At 36.6% G+C, this 23,840-nt stretch overlaps 1 protein-coding gene and 1 long non-coding RNA gene across 2 annotated transcripts in view; both read left to right on the top strand.

Annotated features, from left to right (window-relative positions):
- The window catches only part of LOC113063460 (PDZ domain-containing RING finger protein 4-like), a 29,572-nt gene extending 27,093 nt beyond the window's left edge, over window positions 1-2,479 (top strand). Inside the window, exon 8 of the mRNA XM_026233886.1 lies at window positions 91-2,479. Within this exon, the coding sequence (XP_026089671.1) occupies window positions 91-1,689 (1,599 nt within the window). The 3' untranslated portion in view covers window positions 1,690-2,479. The remainder of the gene's footprint in view (window positions 1-90) is intronic.
- A 10,443-nt stretch (window positions 2,480-12,922) lies between these two features.
- LOC113056518 (uncharacterized) lies at window positions 12,923-22,337 on the top strand. Its single transcript, XR_003277695.1, has 3 exons — window positions 12,923-13,213; window positions 21,805-21,845; window positions 22,038-22,337. It is a non-coding gene; the product is annotated as an uncharacterized LOC113056518 (long non-coding RNA).
- Window positions 22,338-23,840: the final 1,503 nt, after the last annotated feature.

Here is a 23,840-nt window from a genome sequence, read left to right on the forward strand (position 1 = left end):
TAAGTGTGACCATATCTGCCAGAAGTTCCTTAGCACCAAGTCTTGATGTTATGACATTAAGGCATTAAGGGGTTGTGTCTTGTTTTGCAGTCTAAAAGACATGATGATGCCTCAGCAAGTAAAGATTCAGCAACATGTTCCTCTACCATTATGGAGAAGGAAAGAGGCGTGAAATGCAGCTTTGAGGAGAGCTCTGAACATGAAATGCTGTCTCGTCCCCAAACATGGACTCAAAAACAACTTCGGGACAGGTGGGAAGCAGGCTCGCATTTGGTTCCTATGGACACCGTAAGCTTGACCAGGCAGGAAAAGGGTATGGAGGGCAAGTTGAGCGAGAATGGAGTGGAGTGTGACCATTTCCAGCAACTCCTGGAGCTCAAGTGCCAGATCCGTAATAGTGGAGAATGCGGGTTGGTCTACAGGCGAAGCAGTACTATTGAGTGCAGCCTGACGGAGCAGGGTGGAAGCGGAGTGGCACGGGAGCTGCACATGCTCAACGAAGAGCTGCGCAGCATTGAACTTGAGTGCCAGAGCATCATGCAAGCTCACCAACTGCGCAGGAGCAAGCACGATTCTCCTCGAACGGATAAGGAAAGTCGACTGCATCGTGGCAAGCTTGCAGATATCAACGAGCATCCTGAGAGAATACAAAGTGAGAAGCTCAAAGATAAAGACAGCTCCAGTGCCTACAATTCAGCCGAAAGTTCCCGCTCGACCCCACTGGGCACTGAAGGTTCACCAGATCACTCCCTACATCGTCGAGTCCACCTGACCAATCAGAGGAACCTTCGGAGTACCCAAAACTTGCAGAGTCCCTACAATAGTCCCATTTTGTCTTTACCCAGCCAAAGTAGCCCTAATTGTAGTCCTGCCTATATGTGCACCAGCTTCACACCACCCTTACAGACGCCCATCACCAGTCCTGGTTCACAAGGACCCAGCCAGGCCTTCTCCAGCAGCTTGGAGCAAAGCCCCAGCAATCCCTCAGAGTCAGACCCAGCGCTTCCAGCTGATGATGAGCGCTGTGAGAAAGAAAGAAACCGGAATAGGGTTGCAACCGCTCGGCACTACCAATCACCCTACCACAGCAACACCACAGCAACCCAGCCTCCCAGCACACGACACTACCAGAGTTACCTACAGTTCCTACAACAACATTCCTCTTCCTCTCTGGAGTACTCCCAGAGCCAGCTTAGCCTCCTCAGCCTTCGTGGACGGCCGGGACCCTCGCCACCTGGCCGACTTGAATGGAAGGTCAAAGTACGAGCTGACGGAACCAGATATGTGGCACGTCGGCCCACACGGGACCGCATCCTGCGTGAACGAGCCTTACGGATCCGGGAGGAACGCAGCGGTGGGATGACAACAGATGATGACGCAGTCAGCGAGTTGAAGATGGGCCGGTACTGGAGTAAAGAAGAACGCAAGCAGCAGTTAGCACGGGCCAGGGAGCAGAGGCGCAGGAGGGAATTCATGCAGAGGAGCCGGCTTGAGTGCCTCAGGGAGACCATGGGGACGGCAAGCGGAGAGGTCAGCATCCTGGAGCTCAGCCATAAGAAGATGATGAAGAAACGAAACAAGAAGATCCTTGACAACTGGATGACCATTCAAGAGCTCATGAGCCATGGAGCACGAGCACCTGAGGGCACCAAAGTTCACAACGCCTTCCTGTCAGTCACCACAGTTTAGTAAGAAGCATGACCCCAGGTGGTCTTGGTTTACTGTATGTACTTGCCTCATTCAAAGTGGGTATTTTATAAAGGTGAAGATGCAGATATTTTTCATGTTTTGTGAAACTGAGAAATTCTTTGCGAAAACTCAACTAAACTCAAGACTTCAAGCAATGTGAATGTTTTAAAACTCTTTTGATATACTGACACGTTGACACTACTGTTACAGACCTCGCTGTGTTTTCGTACTAGAATGTATAAAAGACGGTTTTAATAGGATTTTACACACTACATTGTGGTTTAATGTAGTGTTTCTTTTCATGCATTTGCATTTGTATTTTATAAATGGCAAGTTTTCATGCGATATAAAATACAGTACTTGAATATCAACTTTTGCTGCCATTACATCTTTTAAATCTGAAATGTAAATATCTGTAATGATTCTTATCAAGATCTTCATGGGTAAAGGTCTTCATTGCAATTTAATGGGTTTACAAGAGTCGTTTGACATAACGCACGATGATACCATTTTAATGGTCTTGTATACAATACTACGATTTTTGTACTGTTCTGTATGAACATTATTTATACTTTTGAGTCTATGTTATCTTATTCCATCTTTATAATGCCAAAATGACCCAGTCTGTATCTCAGTCACTCTCATTGTGCCTTGTATAGAGGCTCATTTTTCTACCACAGGTTGTGAAGAGACACCTTGAGTAATCTTGCTGTCATGTTTTTAGTCTCTTTTTGATGTGTAAAATTTTTTTGTAGCCAGGTCTATGTGTTCTAGGTGTGCTACATGAGGAAAAAAGAATAATAAATTATTGTTACATAACTCAAAAATTAGAAGTGGCTTTCTTTCTAGACACCAGTATGGCTGAAATAACATGCCAACATTTATTATTGCAATTAAAGGGATACTCCACTCCAAAATAAAAAAATTTGTCCAATAAAAGCTTTATCTTCGAAACACAGTTTAACATATTTTGGAGAAAAAACCAACTGACTGTCCCATAGACTGCCAAGTAGGTTACACTGTCAAAGTCCAGAAAGTATGAAAGACAGCCACAAGGATGTGTTGTTTTCTTTCAAATCAAAGCATAAATACATGTAGAAACAAAGAATACTTGTTGCGCGATTGACACAGAAAAGTAGGCAGTTTGAGTCATTATTTTTGTTTTATTCGTGTACAAAAAACATTCTCGTTTTCATATTGTTACGGTTAAACCACTGATGGCAGATGGACTATTCTGACAATGCATTTCATACTTCAGTAGTCTATGGGATAAAGCAAATAGACTACGAAACCCGGACCTATCATCTGAATAGCACTGCTGGCTAGCATGGTGTATAACTGAAAATAACTCCACAATAGCTACAGCAATTATGGAATTTTGGCGGTTGTCATTGACAAGATTCTAAATAAAATAGTCGATCATGAGGTTTCTAAAAACATTGCATTGTGTGAAATTGTTTAGTCTCTTCACTGATTTTGTGTTTTTCTGTGCTCTCTTCCGCTATCGCAGAGCAGTCCCATGACATTCTAAAAATAAAAGTCCCAAAATATACACAACTTAAAAAAGAAACATCCCATGATGTAAATAAGTTGTCGCAGAATATGAATATGTGAATAACTCAAATTTTGAAAAATGTCAGATAGAACCTTATAATTCCAATTTGATGAATGGTTTCCAGTCTTTCAGAAACCAAACCATTCAGAATACAAATATATTTGTAACTTCCAGCTTCGATTGATTAGTTTTCTTGATTGACTGCTTGAACTAATTAAGCTTGATATCAACAACTGCATTGCTGAGATAAACTGTGATTATATCATTAGAGTCAGACAACAATGGCATTTGTCCGATTCACATCTCACCTAAATACCACAACTGTCATTGTTAAACTGCCATCCTGCCATCCTGGCAGGCAGTTGCATTAAAATCAATCTGTTTGACTGGAAATGTAATTCTATGTATAAAAACCTAAATCTTTTTCTTGCCTTTAGACCATCAAATACTTCGCTGTATTTGATGCAGATGTTCTTATGTATTATTGTAAGAAAAAATTATGTAAAGAGAAGCAAAAATTGTTTAGCTAGCTGTTAAGATATTATGAAGTTTACTCTTCCTACCCAAGTCATAAATTTCTTTTAGTCTCATTTTGGGCATAATCCTCTCAAAATTGCTATATTTGTGCTAAAATCCTTAATTTGCAATATAATTTGCATATAAGATATGCTCTCTGAAAACAAGTTTATCTGATGCAATTTTGTGAGCACAAGCAAATACCAATGAATAAGACAGTATGACACAAATACAGTTAAATCTAAAATCTAACATCCTAAATGAACATATAAAAAGAACATTTGATATAAATTGGTAATATGTGCAGGTTATTTTAACACAGATTGTTCTGAATGGATGAAATCTGCCTGAGGTTGTCTGTGTGTGAGGGAGGTTAGAGGTTTTTTGAAGTCTAATGTTTTTCATCTTTGCTATGAATGTGTGCTGCATGTAAAGACCTGTCTGCCTCTGTTTCAAAGTGATAACACTAACGTAGGTCTTATGCACTGGTGTCATAAACCTCAGCTGTGTTGAGTCACTTGAACACTGATTACGTTGAGACACTTTTGAACACGTCCCTATTGTACTATCAGGGTTTTAAAACACTGGGCACCAAATATGAGTTAAAACTGACTGATAAACCAGTTATTTGCTAGTTAGCTAGTCATTTTATAAGGAATGGCAATATTGTAATTCTATGAATGTGTCTATAATCATCTATGTAATACAGCTGATAGAAAGAAATCTGATAAATCTGATATCTTGCCAAAAAATTGCATGCCACAGGAGCTCAGAATACGTTCTTGAATATTTCAGCATGTGAAGTTTCTGTGATTACATCTTCTCATCGCAAATCCTCTCAGTTTTCAGTTGGTCAGTCTTTAGATTATACATCCTTCATGTTTTCAGTCTTCAACCTAAGCTGAACTCTCAGGTTTATGAACTTTACCTAATTACCAGCTACAGAAATTGCTACTCTGCTGGAAGGATATTCTATCAGACTGAATATGGTAAAAAAAGATGCTGTATTATGTATGTGTGCCAGTCGTTTACCTCGTTAAGGTTCCCTTTCACGTTTATTTATTCATAAATGCTCATTATGACTGACAGAGCGGAGACTTGTGAAACGAGAGAAGGGATATCAAAGCAAGTGCCTTTCCCCCCTCGCCGTCTCTCTCTCTCACTCTCCCTTCTTTACTACAAAGAATAATGGAGAGCACTGCTGTCAATTCATGTGATGTTCACACTTCACCAAGAAGATGAGCTTTATCTTCTTTAAAGTAATAGTGTACCCCAAAAATGAAATTTCTTTTGTAAAACACCATTAAAACATGGGGTGGATAACCCTGACATTTCCATTTGTCCATTTGTACTCCCACTTTTCTTGTTAACTGCTGAAAAAATCCATCCATCCATCCAAGTTCAAGTGAAGTTCAAACTGAGCATCAAAATGAGAAAGAAAGGGGATTTAAGTGACTTTGAACGTGGAATGGTTGTTTGAGCCAGACGGCTGGTCTGAGTGTTTCAAAAACTGCTGATCTACTGGGATTTTCACACACAACCATTTCTGGGATTTACAGAAAATGGTCCGAAAGAGAGAAAATAGTGAGTGGCAGTTGTGTGGCGAAAATGCCTTGTTGATGCCAGAAGTCAGTGGAGAATGGGCAGACTGGTTAGAGATGATAGAAAGGCAACAGTAACTCAAATAACCACTTGTTATAACCAAGGTATACAGAATACCATCTCTGAATGCACATCGAACCCTGAAGTAGATGGGCGACAGCAGCAGAAGACCACACCGGATGCTGGTCCTGTCAGCTAAGAACAGGAAACAGAGGCAACAATTCACACAGGAACACCAAAATTGGACAATAGAAGATTGGGAAAACGTTGCCTGGTCTGATGAGTCTCAATTTCTGCTGCAACATTCAGAAGGTAGGGTCAGAATTGGCATAAAGAACATGAAAGCATGGATCAGTCTCAACGGTTCAGGCTGCTGCTGGTGGTGTAATTTGGTGTGGGGGGTATTTTCTTGGCACACTTTAGGCCCTTTAGTACCAATTGAGCATCGTTTAGACGACACAGCCTTCCTGAGCATTGTTGCTGACCATGTCCATCCTTTTATGACTACAGTGTACCCATCTTCTGGTGGCTACTTCCAGCAGGATACAGCACCATGTCACAAAGTCCAAATAAACTCAGACTGGTTTCTTGAACATGACAATGAGTTCACTTTACTCATATGGCCTTCACAGTCACCAGATCTCAATCCAATAGAGCAGCTTTGGGATGTGGTGGAATGGGAGATTCGCATCATGGATGCAGAGATGGGGACTCGAGTTTGAGACTCGGACTCGAGTGCAACTTAAGTCGCACAAACAGTGACTTCAGTCTTCCTCGAAAGACTTCAGACTCGACTCGGACTCGAGCTCCGGGACTCGTGAACAATGTTAATTTTTAGTAAACGTCAGATGAGCTCGCTGTTAGAGTTGTGACGTTCGCGAACGAACCGATTCTTTTGAACGGCTCATAAACATGAACGATGGGAGTCGAGTCACGGCTGGAGGCTCTTCTTCTATTTTTCTCTTCTTCTATTTTTCCTATGCGTGTTTCAGAGCGCGTGTTTCACACAGATGCACACAAATGAGCTCCTCCGCGAGACAGAACAGTTATAGGGGGAGGGGCGCACCCAGCGCAGGCCAACCCTTTATAGCGTGATGATATTAGTTATTAGTTGTGCACGCATCCTTCACGTGAGTACTCCAGTGGAAAAAAACCTGCGTGCCTCTGTCATTGGGTAGGAGCGGAGCCATGACGTTTTGCACAGATTTTCATTGCAGCCCACTTTGTTATTGTTCATTGACTTGAAGGGGCTGATGTCCTATTTGCAAAGTTTACAGTAGTAATAGTATGTAGACATTTCCATTTTATTTATTCTAATTTTATCTACTTTAAATATTTTTGGTTCTCTATCAAAATGTTCTTGTGTGATAACAATGTTCTTGTGTGGAAGAGTTAGTAGTAAAAGCTGTTTTGCATAGAAATTCGTTGCAGCCGGCTTTGTTTTTGATGTTTATTTGTGAGTAGGTATTGTATGAATAACATAAGTCAGCGTAGCTTTGTTCATTCTTAAGCCAGACAAGAGGTGTGCAGCTATACAGCCAGGACAGACAGAAGGCCATTACTGAATCCATAAATGCAAAATACAGATATTAACTTAAAAGTAAAGCATTCTTGGTGTTTTTGTCATGTTGCAATAGCCTGTTTACACTGATTATATACCAAAATCAAAGTTGATATTGTACGCTAATAGATAGAGTTGTCATAATAACATATTACATGCTTTGAATTCCTAATATATAGCTATGCAGTGTTCTAAGCAGCTTGGATGGGTCGCTCTACGTGATGCAACATTTATTATAACCAGAGACTTAATATAATAAAGAGACTTGAGACTTGACTTGGACTCTAGCTCAGAGACTTGAGACTTGACTTGGACTCTAGCTCAGAGACTTGAGACTTGACTTGGACTCTAGCTCAGAGACTTGAGACTTGACTTGGACTCTAGCTCAGAGACTTGAGACTTGACTTGGACTCTAGCTCAGAGACTTGTGAGCATCTCTGCATGGATGTGCATCCAACAAATCTGCAGCAACTGCATGATGTAATCATGACAATATGGACCAAACTCTCTGGGGAACGTTTCCAACACCTTGTTGAATCTATGCCACGAAGAATTAAGGAGTTAATACATATATTAAATGTAATAAAAAAAATTACTCCAGGTTGAGAACAACACGAGTAAATAATAACAATCAGAACATGACTTTGTGAGTCTAGACAGACTGAATACACAGTATAATTCTCCTGACAAAACATCTCTCCTGATCGTGTGTAATGACTTTTCATTTCTGGGGTGTAGAGTGTCACATTCCTTTTGAGTTTTTGGTGTACTTGAGCTGAACTCAGCAGCATTTGATTTCTTTTCCCGTCCTGTAACGTCTTTTTACATGCTCTCAGAGCTCCCTAAGCCCAATGGGAAAGCAGAGACATGAGAGAGCATGACAGAAATAATGGGGTGAATCCAAAAACAAGGGCAGATGAAAAGACTAAAGAACAGAGAGCTGACAGGGTGGGAGGTGATCAGTAGTGTGTCTTTTCTATATAGCCATCTTCTGACTTTGATGATGGACACACAGCCTGTGAAACTGCCCTGTGGACTTTTGTTGCTTTCTGGCATTTTTTTAATGAGCTGTCAGACACAGACACAACACTGCAAACTTGAGTTTGGAAGAAGATGCAAGTGAAAAGCTGAAAATTCACGTCAGAGAACTACCATTATTGTTATTAAAAACTATTACATTTATTAAAATGAAATAACAACTGAAATGCAGTTAAAATACAATATACTTCAATTAAAAGAAGTTTAAAATAAAGTATTAAGATCACTTAAACTAAACTAAAAATAAAGCTAATACAAATTTAAAATAATAATACAATTATTCGGGTCTTCTGAACTGTAATATATGTACTTTTTTAAATGTATGAAAGCAAAAAATAATATAATAAAAATATTGTTGTGTCTTTTTATTTGCAAAACAACTGTTCCATTATTCAATTGTTCTTGTGCATTCAGAGATCTGACTGTGAGTGTTTTGAAACTATAATATATTGGAGTCAAAGTCTTGAATGTCTGAAATAGTGTCTGGCATAATTAAAGGCTTATACTGTGAGACATCAGTGCCCATGTTGAGATTCATTGAACAATGGCTCTTAATCCCACAGTAAGCAGCTGTTTGTGCATGGAGATGGAGCCAACCTGAAAATAAGGCAGTTCTCCTCCAAACACGGCAACAACTCTAATCCTCCACACGGCATTACGGATTCATGTTTTATATTCAGGAAAACAACACTTGCACACACTGAGAACAAAAGGAATAATTTGCAGGCAAGGAGAAGTAATTGCATAGACAGAAGTCAGAGAAAAATAGACAAGGACAGCTGTAGATCTTGGCAGGTTTAGTGACTTTGTGTCAGTTCAGTTCAATTCAATTCAAATAAATTTTGTTTCTAAAGCACATTTAAATTCAACCTTTGTTGGCCAAAGTGCTGTATAAAGTAGAAAAGTGTCACTTAAAGGGACTGCTGCATAGGCAGAGATCAAATGACCTGAAAAAAGAAAATCACACCAAAATAATTAATTTGATTTTAAAAAGTTTGTTTCTTCTTTAGAACATATTTGGAGAAATTTAACAATATATCAATTGCTCAGCTGTGGATCCTCTGCAGTGAATGGGTGCCATCAGAACGAGAGTCCAAACAGCTGATAAACGTAGCTTTTCATTTCACAAGACATTAATAGATGGATTGGTGTCAATTATTTGTAGATTATTGTTATGTTTTTATCAGCGGTTTGAAATGACGGCACCCATTCACTGCATAGGATTTATAGGTGAAGAAGTGATATAATGCCTAATTACTGTACAGATGAAAAACAAAATCATATACATCTTGGTTGGCCTGACGGTGAGTACATTTTCAGCAAGTTTTCAATTTTGGGTGAAATGTTCCTTGAAGTCAGAGTTGGTGATTTTAGCAACATGAAGGACAGCAACTGATGTCCAATGTAAAAGTTAAGGAAAGTTTCATTTTCTGCAAAGAATCAGTAAGGCATGATGGAGGGCATTCGTTTTCTAACAGTGCATGTTGTGCAAGGCCCACTGAAAATCCATTCAGCCTCCATGCTCAGATCTCAGCAGGTGATTTCAAACCCCTCTCTGGCCCCCTTAGCTCTCATTGGTTTGTTAAGGTGCAGTTTTTAGCACAGGCAAGTTTTGGCAGTGAAAAACGTGAGCACACAGGAGGAGAAGCACAATTATAATTAGCTGAGCTGACAACATGCCAATGGCTCACACACACACACACACACACACACACACACACACACACACACAAACATCTCATTTCGTCTTCTTTTTATTCCTTTCAAAAGAAAGCAATGCTCAGTTTGTTTGTACTGATTTTGTTGTGTTTTAAGCAATTATCCAGAGTGAGAATCTGGAGTAACACACTGACATTAATGCAAACTAGTAAAGGTTGGGTTTGTGGATCAATTCTGCTGCATTATTATTGTTCTTTTGATTTGAATAGGCCATGTTTTGTAGAAATTTGGCAGCTTGATGGATGTTGATTCAGAAAGGAAACGGTAATGTTTTATGGCTAAAGATAATGCTCAGCTAAAAGCTTTCATCTCTTCAACAGCTGCTCAGTTCAGCTGTATTGATCCAGCACAGGTGAGATGTTTTCTTGGCACACCGCATAGATTCTCTCTTTGTTGTTTAACTCTTTTGTAGCTCACCGATCCTTCAAAATGCACTCTAAAGATTTGCTCAAAGTCTTGGCAAGACAGATTACAACACACAGAACATGTTTCTTTTTGTTGCTTATGTATCCTTCAAACACAATCTCTTTAGACTAATCAGGGTTTCAATTGGATTAAATGGGCCTAAGTGGCCTATGCCTATGCCCTTAGTCTTTTTTCTCCATTTACATTTATGCATTCGAAAAGTCTTATGATTAATAGGTCCATACATACTCTGTTGATGAATTTCCATGAACTCAAATCTGATGAATAAAGCATCCGGGAATATCAAGTGAAAGCATTTGGGTAGTTGATGTCCTGTTGTGTGACATGCTGTTTTCCATATAAGCATCACTTTGCTAATTAATTCTAATAAGTATGCATGCAGCTTTATGAGCTCATATTGAGAGATTAAAGGGAATATTAGCATTTTTGAAAACTCATTTGTTACACCGCTGAACCGTTTAAAATGAACTAGTATATGGTAATATATGGTAGGATAGTAACACTTTGCCATAAAGTTACATTTGTTACCATTAGTTAAATCATTAACATGCACTAACAATGAAACAATGCATTTATTAATCTTAGTAAATGCTAATTCCAACATTTACAAATACATTATTAAAATGAAAAGTTATGTCTGTTAATATTATTATCATTATTATTTATTAATGGACCTAAACTAACAATGAACAGTTGTATAATGTTAACAAAGATTTAATAGTATATGCAAACTACTAAAAAAAATGCTATATCATGCATTCATAGTTCAGTCTAAAATGTTGATATTGATTTTAAAAAGAAAATTAATTTATTCTGTGTGTTTCCTTTTAAAATAATTGCATCCACTTCAGTGGTGCACATTGTTCAGATTCACTCACCAATATTCTGAGTGCTGGATTTAATAAGCATGAAATGGCATGTGCCAATCAGCCATATGGAGTTTCTTTTCTTCCTCAAGCTTCAACACTCACAAATGTTTTTGGTGCAGAAAGTGAGACACATTTTATGGACATGAAAATGGCTGGTCTTCCACTTTTTTTCTTTCTCCGTGCAAAACTTTATAGAGGTGTGAGGTCTGACAGCCCACTCCTGTTCCGACTGAGGAGCACAGATGGCGCCCCTCTCATAGAGATCCTTTTGAAATCCCTTTGAAGCCATGAAAAAATGAAGAGCGAATGAAAATAAATTAAGAGATCCACTCTAGAAGATTGAACTGGCTGATTCCGACTTTATAGGAACCAGAACTATGATCGCTGGACTTTATTGCAGAAAGAAGACTGATGTTTGATATTTCACATTGTGGCAGGTTATTGATTTATTTTATCTTATAGTTTGATAAGCAATCAATATTTTAACAGAGCACTGAGTTCAGAAAAGAACACTCATACCATTGCTTCTCTTCTGAACTAAAAGGAATTTAATTGAAATATTGCACTTTATTCCACGATAAATACAGTGTTAAATCACTCTAAAAGTGCACAAACTGCAGGATGTATAATGCAGGAGTCAGACGTGCACTTCTCTGATCAATAAAATATTCATTTGAGGAAAGGATGTGAGTGTATAAGTAAACGCCCGGTCACTTTGCGTGCAGACTAATCAGTTTACCTGACAGCAAGACAAACAGTCATACATGGAGATATTGATTCAGCTAATTAAGCTCAATAAAAGTTGTGTTTGTGATTGCAATCATAACCAAAACCAGTTGATTGCAAGAGAGTCTACAAATGAGACTTGTTGCATTTGTATCCAGTGTATTGGACATGCTTTGGCGCCACATTACTTTGGCTCCAGACACTTGTGTTAACTTGAGTGCTGGATGGGACCAGTGCATATATGTTTTGAAAAACCTTTTTATTTTAATAAAAAATTTAACAGGGTCCATAAGATTTAAGCTAATAGGCAGTCCAGAGGGGCAGAAGGTCAAGTCGCAAACTAAAAGTCAGTATTGAGAATGCCTTTTAAATTACAATTAATTTGAATGAATCGCAAAAATGCAGAATGTGAATTAACTTTGAATTTAAGGGAGTGTAATAAGTTATATTTTAAGCAAAATTTAAAGTGAATATTATAACAGTCAAGACTTAGTTAAAAATGGACACACACAAGAAGACTCGGGCTAGAGTTTTACCTCGTCAATTCGTAACGTTTGATGATTGTGAGCTGCATTCATATTGTGGGATTGCAAGCAAAATAGCATTAATCTCTAGCATTAATTTTGAACATGGAAAAGAAAATTGGAACAAAAACTAAGTCCATGTGTTTGGAACAAGTGGTAGTTCAATTCCGCAATAATTGCGTCATCAGTTTCTGTCCTCGTAATGATTTTATATTTGACATTCGTAGTAGGAGAAGCCACATTGCAGGATTAAAAACGTCTGACATGTGTAACAGAGGTGTAATCTGGTGTAATCTGATCGCAGTGCTCATTATTCAGCTGTTGGTGAATATGTCAAACTAGCAACTGACTAGGATAAGATGAATGTTTTGCATTTAACTGGACAAATTGAGGTGTGCACCCATCTTAACATTTTATTTATATATATATATATATATATATATATATATATATATATATATATATATATATATATATATATATATATATATTCATGACAACTTTATGATAAATGTCATTATACACACAACATAGCGGGTAAATACAATCCACAAAAATGTGTATATAACCTGCGAATCATTTTATGGCTATTTTTGATGTGTTGGAAGAACACTTCATTTCCCAGAATGCTCCCATTTGCCCAAATTGTGATGTCATCAAACATGTCCATAGTTAATGTGATGGGCTGCAACTGTATGCTAAGACCCTGTGTGAACTTGAGGAGCACTGGTTTTCATTTTGTTGGTCAAAAGTATAATTTAAAAAACTGTCTGCAAAAAGTTAAGTTAGTTCTGAGAAAGTTCTAGCACCATTTGAGAGAGAGAGAGAGAAAAAGCAAGACCAAGTGAAAGAGTAGGATTTAGGGCACACAAAGAATCAGGTGTGCTGCTGCACCTAGTTGCAAAATGCTCTATCTTGGGACTGGCTATCGAGTGAATATGAACTGAGGGAATGCAGATCTTCCATCATACTCACAGTACATATATAGGTAAGTTCTCTGGGTTGTTTTAGTGGATCATGCTTCATATCCCCTTCCATGTGACAATCTGTATTTTTGTATTCTTAATTCATTATTCCACCTACTCCTTTATAAGCTGATCTTCTCTTATCTTGCTTGTAAAGTGATTGTGTTTCTATGTGTCGTCTAGTTGTTTCATTATCAAATGAGAATCTTTTCTTCAAGCAAGTAAATGCACCAAGTAATTGCTACCTGCAGCTTGTTCGGACTAGACACTGGTTCATTATTGGCCTGAGGCAAGATGAGTCTATTCACATGCTTATTTTATTATTAGATAATGTATTAAAAGTATGTAAGCAGAGATTGTTTAATATCAGCATGTTTCAAGACCTCAGGCTGTCATGATAGGAGGTGTCTTGTAAACTGGTTGAACTGAGGGTTGACGTGTGAGTTATTATTGACTTCCGCTCCACCTTCTGCTCAATTAGAGTAAATTAGAAAGTTTTTCCTCAATTTTAATGACAGTCTGTATTGCACTGCAATGTTAAGATGATGCCATTCATTAGAGCAAATTGTATTTTTAAAGCAGCTGTTCTCTATAAACAAACAAGGACTTGGGGGTTTTCCACTTCTGAGTCTCATTTATAAATGCAGAAACCGAATCATGTATCTGCATAGACGTAATCTCTAGACTTCTTCTGACCTCAATTCACTGAATGTTTCTTTCTAAGAACCAGTGCGTTTGCTGGGAGTAGCTCATAACTCGAAAGGGAGTAATTATTCAGAAAAAGTGCTGTGGAAAGCAAAACTGGGCAAATGTAGCAAGACCTAGATACAAAGATTGAGAACTAGGTTATGTGTGTGCGGTTGCATGAATGTATACTCCGATCTGTGAATTAGTTTAATTTAAGCTTTTATCATTCCTTAATTTTTGCTTATTCTGAATCTGATATATTGCATTAAAACATGGTTCAGTCTCCATGTCTGTAATATTAATATCTGACATCTAAAAATGAGGTTTTGACCTCTGTGAGCTAGATCTGAGTGAACTTTAAAGTAATTTTTAATTGAGTAAACCCATTTGAGTTTGATATTTCAGTCTGATCGTTATTATTTTTAGGTGTTCATATGTAACAGTTTCACATTTTTGACACTCTGAGATGTTGAAATATAAAAAGTTAAAGCTGCAGTAGGTAACTTTTGTAAAAATATATTTTTTACATATTTGTTAAACCTGTCATTATGTCCTGACAGTAGAATATGAGACAGATAATCTGTGAAAAAATCAAGCTCCTCTGGCTCCTCCCAGTGCTCCTATTGCCATTTGCAGAAATTCATCCGTTCCCGGTAAGAAACAACCAATCAGAGCTGCGGTCCGTAAACTTTGTTTGTGTTCAAAATGTAGAAAAATTTATATAATAAGCGAGTACACCATGAATCCATTTTCCAAACTGTGTTTTTAGCTTGTCCTGAATCACTAGGGTGCACCTATAATAAGTGTTTATATTCGGACTATTTTAGATTGCTTCCGGGATACCGTGGCGGAGTAACCCAGTACCTTTGTAATTCTTCATAGACATAAACAGAGAGAAACAGTTCCGGCTACGATATTCTTCCGCAAGACGCAAGCAGTTCTGTTTATTAATCGCTAGAGCGTCAAAAGTTAACTACCGCAGCTTTAAGGTATTTGAATGCACAGCTTTAGAAATGTTAAAATATTTAAAATATTAATCTTTTATGTTTTAAATATACTTGTACAGTTAACTTTCTACTGTATAGATATTTTGAGCACCATAACAGTGAAACTTTTAGTATAAATCTATAATAGTATGTTGTACTATTGTTTTATAGTATGTTTTTGTTCAAGATAAATAAAAAATATATGATTATGTAATGATGAAAGTTTTTACTCATTTTGAAGTTCTGACTTTGGTAAATGAATCCGTGTTTTGAACAAATATGTTGAGTGAATGATTCAATGACTCAAAGACTCAGTAGCTTAATTCGCAAAAGCACATAGCATACTACTTTTACCACAGCCGATCCTAGACTTATGGGGGCCCTATGCAAAACTGTGTCAGCAGGTTAGGGGGGGGTTGGCTGATGAGTTTTGAATGAATGAAACAACTTTGTTAGTGTTCACTCAGTCTCAAAAATTTACTTTGGCGTGCATATGATATGCAATTATTAGGTTTAGGGGTGTGAGTTGGATACATATTATATTTACGCCAACAAAGTGCATATCATATGCATGCAAAAACTGCATTTTATATGCACATCAAACGTGTGTATCCTATGCACGCCAACGACTGTTTCTGCATATAAATAGCATGAAAAATTAAAAAAATTTAATTGTGCAATTGATGCGCACCTTCATGAGGCAAAACATGACGTAAATAATAAGAGTAATATGCTATTCTGAATTCAGTTACTTGAATCAGCGTTTCTGAGGACTTTAATGTTATATTATTTTATATAATATTAATATTAAATGTCAACCATAATGTCAACCATCACAATTCCAAATTAGTGATTGCACTAAGTGATTGCATTTAACATTTAATTAATTTCATTGACTAAAAATGTGTTAGAATGCTGTTGTTACTAATATGCATTTCAGATGCCAGAATTACACCTTATAGACAAATGTCTACCAAATCCCAATGGAAAGCAGAGTTTTTCCAACCCCATACGGAAATGTAATATATGACATATATGTCCCTATATCGCTATTGACACCATCATATTTGCTAAATATAAGACAATATATTGCTATCACATATATACATATCTCAAGATATATGTTGATATAGGTTTATAACATATATAAATTTGGCATATTAAATTAGTATATTGACATATATTAATATGATGTATATGATTATTATTTATATAATGCTTTATGTTTTGACCATATATGTAACCGATATGTTTAATTTATATATGCCAAACTATTCAAACAACATACATTGCACATGCCTATGGTTTCCTTGTTCATGTGTTTTCCTTATTTGAACAGTTTGAACTTTTATCAAGTCTACACATCCACATTTCATTTCAATCCCATTTTCGAATCTTTTATAAAATGTATTATTTTACCTCTTCTTAACCAGCTCATAAAAAAAAAAAAAAATACTACACAAATTCTATTTGAAAACATACATTTTATTTTTTTCATCAATAGCAATATATCAATATCCATATGTAAGAAAGTACACATATACATGCACTACATATGCAGATGCATACAGAATAATATACAGTTGAGTTTGTCTTCAAAAATCTAGGGGTTCTCAATTTAAACACATTTCTCTAACTTATGCAGCTATGTAAACCTGGGTTCTCCACTAGCATTCAAATAAAATAAACTTTTGGTGCTTTCATCAAAGTTTGGCAGAGCTGCAAAAACTGATGTCACTGATGCCAGACATTTTTTATATATATATATAAAAAAAAATTAAACGGTTACTTCATAATGGTTAAGAAAAGTCATAATGTAATCACATCTGTGCTGTTCTAAAGGCACGTACACACATTTGAGTTCAATTGCGGAGGCATGTACAGCAGTTAGGTGAGACAGCACCTTCTCGACTGGATGAAAGTGTAGAGGATTTTGAAGCTTAGGCATGTCATGTTCATTGCATTACATGTTTGTAAGTACATATCCATAACCTATATTTAAAAATATGTACGAAATTAATTTTATTTATTTATTTATTTATTTTTTTACATTTGTTTAGTTTATATCATGCATTAATTCAAGATATTTTGCAAGTAATATACATAATATAAGAACATATCATTTAAATATATGTGCACACAATGTTTTTATATTTAATTTATATATTGCATATACATTAATCAAAATTATATTTTATATATATATATTTCATTTTAAATGTAAAATATATGCTAAGACTATATAAAAACATATATAAGGGACATATATATGTCACATGTATGTAAGCAATATGCTATGCATATATGTTAAGTTTGTATATTGAACATATATACAAAGAAATATATGTCATGTATATTGAAAATTATATATGTGTCATATATAAAAAACACTATTATACATACATAAAATATATGGGCTAGTTTTATATGTCAATATATGAAATTGTTCCATTTTCTAATAGGTTTTATATATGGGCAGATATATATGTACATATATGTTTTCTCTTTCTATGGGGATATATTTAATATATGTATATTTCATATATGTACATATATTACATTTCCGTATGGGACAACTTGCAAGTTGAACAGCAGACTTGATTTTCCTCTTTCTATTGTCTCTAGTGTCATCTGTCATGGTTCTTTTGAAGCAGTGGATATGGAAGTGTATATAAATGGATCCTGGAAATGCAATCTGCATTAGTTTGTGCCACAGGCAGAGCTTGTTTACAGAATGTGATATATGATAATGCTCTTGGCCAGTTTCCCTAGTGGTATCTGAGATGATAGGGACTGTGATTTCAATTGACATCCTCAACCAAACATCAATCATCTAGAAAGAACAACGAAATGATTGCTGCTAGTCAGCTGTGTAAGAAATGTAATATTATGTAAATGTACTCGATGCTGAAGGCCCAGTATTTTACCTCAGCTTGAGTGTCTCTTTCTACAAAACAACTTCATGCTCTATCGTGATTGATTAATCTTGCTAGGTGTCTCGATATTCTCTAGACGGCGAATAGCATCCCCTCGAGCATCAGGACTGTCCTGTGTTCAGCATCTGTCAGGATCTGTATTCCCCTGCCTTTACCAACACATCCTGTGAAGAACAAATTAATTGGTGCAAATGCTAGCAGATGGCTTTGAAGGACACTCGCTGTACCTCGGGTGACAACACTTGCCCAAATTCATGTAGATTTCCCTTATCGCATATCTCAAGATGCTGCCATGTGTCCACCCTGGAGAAGCCCCTGAAGTATGTACTCTTGAAAAACCGTCTGGTGCCATTTCACAATTAAATTTTTCAAACAAAAACACTGATTTGCAATAATTTTAACCTGGCGAGGGGGATAAGAGAGATTAATCCAATGCCATTGCAAAGCTCGAAATTTCAGTTGCTTAGAACAGAAACGAGTGCTATCCGGCGTGTCCCGCTTTCACTTCCAACTGTAATTACAAATAATCAGCCCAATCAGTATGCTAATCTCTCGTGTTCAAACCGACGATTCCTCATTCGCTAATTCGCCGGTTGTCTTGAGTCTTTTATTTTGCCCTCTTTTCTGCAAATGCGATAACCGGTTAACATTATCAGTGCCTTATCAGGCCCAGGCCAGAACAATGGTACCAGTCCAAGCCTGAATGAACTGAAAAGGTGGCAGAAAAGACAGCCATTGTGATTTTTGTCACTACGTGGCTGATAAATAGAGTCTGTGAGGAGAATGAACGGAGAGGCCTATCAATTATAGCTCAATTGTTTCCTATTCATTTCTAATTGAATGAGGGGGAGACGGTAGCATAGTAGCGTACGGTATGTAAACAAAAGCCTACGCAAGCTATTTAGGCTTTGTATCCCGGCACAAATGAACACAGAAATCCCCTCAAGTCTCATGTTATTGTTTGTGTGCTTGAGTCAATCGAATTGAGGAACAAAAGATCTAAATACAAAGCTAAGCTAGCGCTAACTGCTAATTCAAGTGTTTTGAATGACATTGAATTCATTATTCTTGTCGTTTTCTATAATTCAGTGTACGGTTTTATCAGTTTTTAATCTGTCTTGTCTTAAATTTGATGAAGCCGAAGCTCACAGTTCAAAAATAATGAGTTTATCAGCATAAACGCATAGGAGGTGTAATGTTTCTCATACAGTGATTAAGCGTTAGATTTCCCACAAGGTACGACGAATTGTCTCGCGCAGATTGCAACAATGAATGTGAACAGTGAGTCATCAAATGAATGATTGCTTGTGTCTAATTGGTGATGTTCATTTTAAGACAACATCAGCAGTGATGTGGAAGAGCGTGAGGGGAGGGGGTGCTTTATTGACACAGGTCTTCGCACAAATCAAAGGTTCAGAAAAGGAAATGAACCATTCAGAAGTCATCGCAAATGACAGATATTCCTCGACGTTAGGGGAATGTGGTGACTGCTGCGTTTTTGAAATGCAAAATTGACAGTTTAATTACCTTTGCCTAACGTGAAGATGGAAAGGGTCTGAGTCACTATGAGAGCATGGGTACATTTACAGTGGGGTTTTTTCTTTTAAATGATCCTATGAATCACGCGAATGCTCGCCGTTTTGGCAAACGCAGCTCTTTTTGAACTTGTGCACTCCTCACATGGATCCACAGCTGAAATCAAACATGATTATACTTTGTGTTCATAACACCATTCACTTCACTGAGTTTAAATGATGTTGCTTTTACCAAAATGCATTTAAGGTTTAATGGTTTGAAAACCAATTGGCTAGATGATGTTTGGGAAGGTGATTGTAGTGACTGTGATATGATATACCTCACTCTCAGAAAAAATGGTTCAGTTGGGCAGTACTGTACTAATATGTACCATTTATGGATAAATAAGATACAAAAATTGACTTTTGAACGGTTGCTGCCCTAGAGTTACAGCTTTGTTCCATTTAATTAAAAAAATATTTAAGATAAAGAATTAGAAATAGACTGTTTATTCATTTTGGTTTTATGAGCTCATAATAATTGAGTGAAACCTGTTTAAAAATGTATTTTATTCTTATTTTTGCAGTTTCACTATTCACTTTTGCAGTGATAATTTCTCCTAAAAAATGTTATGTTAGTTTTTTGTATTGCATATTTTTTCCTACAAGTGGTTATAAATTGAAATTGTCAACTACAGCATTATATAACCTTGCAGAAGGCAAAATGTGTAAGAAAATCGTCGAAAATTAGCATTAATGTACCAAAATATAACTTTCCATTTTTATTTCATTTGACAAGGGCATGAACGTCACAATTTTTTTTATTAACCATTAACATCGTTTAGCTGCAATTTCATTTTAGACTTTTAATCATGTTTATTGGGTCAATATTTCACTCTCTTTCCTCATCCATTCTCCTGGCCCCAGCACACAGGCAGTCACAAACTAAGTCACAAAAATGAAAGTTATATAACCTGTCAAACCTAGTGCCTCTCAGCTTTAACTCAGATCAAAGTGTGTCTGTCTCCCTGAAGATGTCCTTGGTATTTTCCTCTGCTCGGGTACCATACCAACCACAGCACCAGTATTACTCTTACCATCTTAAAGGAATTGTCCTCCCCTTATTCAACAACAAAAATAATTCCCATTAATAATATAACAAATGTAAAGGGGGATTTGTTGCAGACTTTTAATTTCACACCAGTGTGTTCTCTTATTTGACATATACTTAAATAATGATTTAAATCAACCTATGGCCAGCTGACTGACGTGAGTTTCGCTCTCATTTCCTGAATGAGATTTCCCTGCCATGTCACCCTGCAGACATCTGCATCCAGCACACTGGGCTTCTTTATCAAGGAAAAAGCGGTTAAAACTGAATCGATGCAGCACACATTGAAGTGGACTTGAGTGTAAATTGGCTCACTTGGGAGACAGAAGGTGTCTCTTCCTTCACATACAGTAAGAGAGAAGAGATGTCTATTCAGGTCACCATAAGCACATATATTCAGTAGCAGAGTGATGAATAAAACTGACATTTGTGAGACCTATCCCAGGAAATGTCTTCATCGCTGATGTATTTCTTTTGGTTTCTGGGTGTTTTCGGCAGTAAGAGATTCAGGTTCATTTGTCTTGTCTTATTTATTTTGGTTGTTTGTCTGTTCCCCTCATGATGATGTGTCCACTCAGGTGCCGTTTAGTCTAATTTAACTCTATTTGTGATCTGTGTGCGCAGTCATTTAATTTATTTTATTTTCTGCATGCAATGTTCGGTGAGACTTTGTTTTTTGTACTGAATTCACTTTAAAGCTTTCCTTTAGCTATAAATTGCAAAAGGTAATCTGATTACTTTTTTCGAATTCAGAAGTAAAAGTTCAGTGGTCCAAAGATGATTTTAATGAAAAATGCAGATGTAGAAGATTTACTTTCGGGGGCCTTCTGATTTTTAAATGACTTATTAAAGCTTCAAAAAGGTATTCAGTAAAAAACTTCTGGAAAAAATCTGGGCAGCGTTTCAAGTAAGTAGATCATTGGTGTTAATAATTTCTATGATCTATAGGCTTATGACACTTTTGGGAAGCGCTGACTTTTCAGTTTTTCAATGTTATTTATTATACACCTTGCAAGGCAGACATTTTTTTTTTTTTTTACTTTTTTCTCATTTAATGGTGGTTCACGATAAAGGGGCCCCAGCAAATATTTAAAGGGCCCACAAGATGACTTCATGCAGTCTTGGAAAACCATCAGCTCCTAAAATGACAGGAATTATAAATGTAATACATTGTAATTATTTTAGATGTTTTTTTTTTTTTTTGTAGAAACTAACAGTGCCTAAAAATAATACAACTAACTAAAACGTATTTGGATGTTGAACGCATTGATACTTCAATCCATATTTGGCAAACTAACACTTCAGTAAACGGAGTTCAAAAATATTGCACCACAATGTATTATGTGACCATTTTTCAAATATTGTCTTTTTGTCTCACAGAAGAAAGAAACTCATACAGGTTTGGATGGAATGACATGAAGGTGAGTAAAGGACACTTTGTATTTTATTTTTTAATTTTTCTGAGTGGAAAAATGACACTCTAAAATGCCCATAGCAAAGATAGTCTAAGCTTCACTGTCTGTTTGTGCGCTTCCAATCTGAATACAAATGCATAAATAAATGAGAAAAGCAGCCTGCTCATTTATTTCTCTTCCTGTGTACCTGTTTCACAGCCACCGCTTGCCCATTGATTAGATGCCGCATTGGCAGGGTTTGCACTTCCTGCAGACTCGGACCCCTCCGAGCGCCCACACAATGGGGACGGTTCATGTGCCAGGTAATTGGCGTCTGTGGGGGACAGGTGCTCCCACAATGCAGCGGGGCGCTCTGCCGAGTCTTCTTTCACATGACTGTAATTACCTAATTGAAAAGCTCACTGGAGGGAAATAGGAATGAGAGATAAGGTCTCTTTCACCAAACCTCAGGCTGCTTTTCTCTTGAGCTGAAAAAACATCTATTTGTTACCACTTGAGGTAAATATTGTCCAAGGGAGAAATGATGGAAAGGAAAGCAAAGATAGAGGACCCATTGTAACGAGGGGCTGATTCAGACTGGCAGGGTTCGATGGAGGACACACACATGAGGAAACGGACAATAGACCCACAGATTTTTGTCTTAGACTCAATGTTTATCTACGGTTCATGAACTGAAGTGATTACAGTGAACGGATGTAAAAAGTCATGGAGATGGAAAATAAATGCTGTTTGTTTTAAAAAAATCTCAGTATTAGTGATAAACACATTAGTGTTAAACTTTTTTTTTGCTTTAAATCATGAAATTCATAAGTTATCAAACTTTTGAGTGTTTATTTGTATTTGTTTTTATCACTAAATTTTTTAGTGATTTGAGCCTTTATGCAGTGTCACCTGCTGTCATTTACTAATGATTATTGCTTATTTTTTATAAATACAATAATTTATTAACCTAATTATCATTCCAATTCATTTGCAGGAAATGATTATTCAAATTGTTTTTTTTTTTTTCTCCAATCAAAATGTTAAAATATAAGCAGTAGTAGTAATAATAATAGGATTATTCAAATCCTATTAGCCTTTGCAATATATTAAGGTCCTATGAATAAATTAAGATATCAGTATCATAATATTAGAAGATCAGGTAACATAAAGCTTCCCAGAATGGTATTCAAGGTAAATGTTTTCCTTTTGAATTTTTGTTGATTTGATTTTATTAGTAGTAGTAGCATTTGTGCTGTTAGTACTAGTAGTAAAAAAAATATATATATAAAAAATACTAATAATTCTCATCCTGGTTGTCAGATACAAGAGACTGACCACTTACAGGCCCTCATTATTGTTCTATCAGGTCTTGCCTTTAACCTGCTCAGCTTTGTAAATCAGCTCTTGTGCCTCAGGTGGTCCAGACATGGATTATTTGCAGCTACATTGATCCATGAGATGTAACTATGAAACATGACATCAGTCTCCTCACTGTGTTGTCTGTGAAGTCATCGTGACCTTCAAGTGTGCAGGTTGCTGATGCTTCAAATGCACCACATGCAGGTCAGCTTCTGTAATATAAATGAGTTTGGTCTTCCTTGGTTTATTAACATATATGGCTTTAAGGGTTGCAAAGTAATTATATTTTAATTGTTGATCTCCTTGCAGAACTTCCCAGGACCATTTGCTCTTTTTGTTTGTGCTGCAAGAACTGTAATTTAGTAGCGTTTTAAATTACGTCAGTTTTTCACTTTTCAAATAAGTATACCTCAGCCTGTTATGAGATGAAGAAATTATTGTTTGGATGTGTTTACTGTTATGTTATGTGATCACAGAACAAAGCCACTGTAATCACTCTGACACTTTTTTGTTTTTTGTTTTACCTGAATCTTTGCTGCTCCCTGGTGGAGAAAAGTTTACATTTTTCTTTTCTTTTTGACAGTTAACTTTAGAAGCAGGCGTTTTTTAAAAAAAAATATTTTATATTATTTGATCCAGTCAATTGCAGAGATGTCACAT

The sequence above is a fragment of the Carassius auratus genome, chromosome 4, assembly GCF_003368295.1.
Source record: "Carassius auratus strain Wakin chromosome 4, ASM336829v1, whole genome shotgun sequence".
NCBI lineage: Eukaryota > Metazoa > Chordata > Actinopteri > Cypriniformes > Cyprinidae > Carassius > Carassius auratus.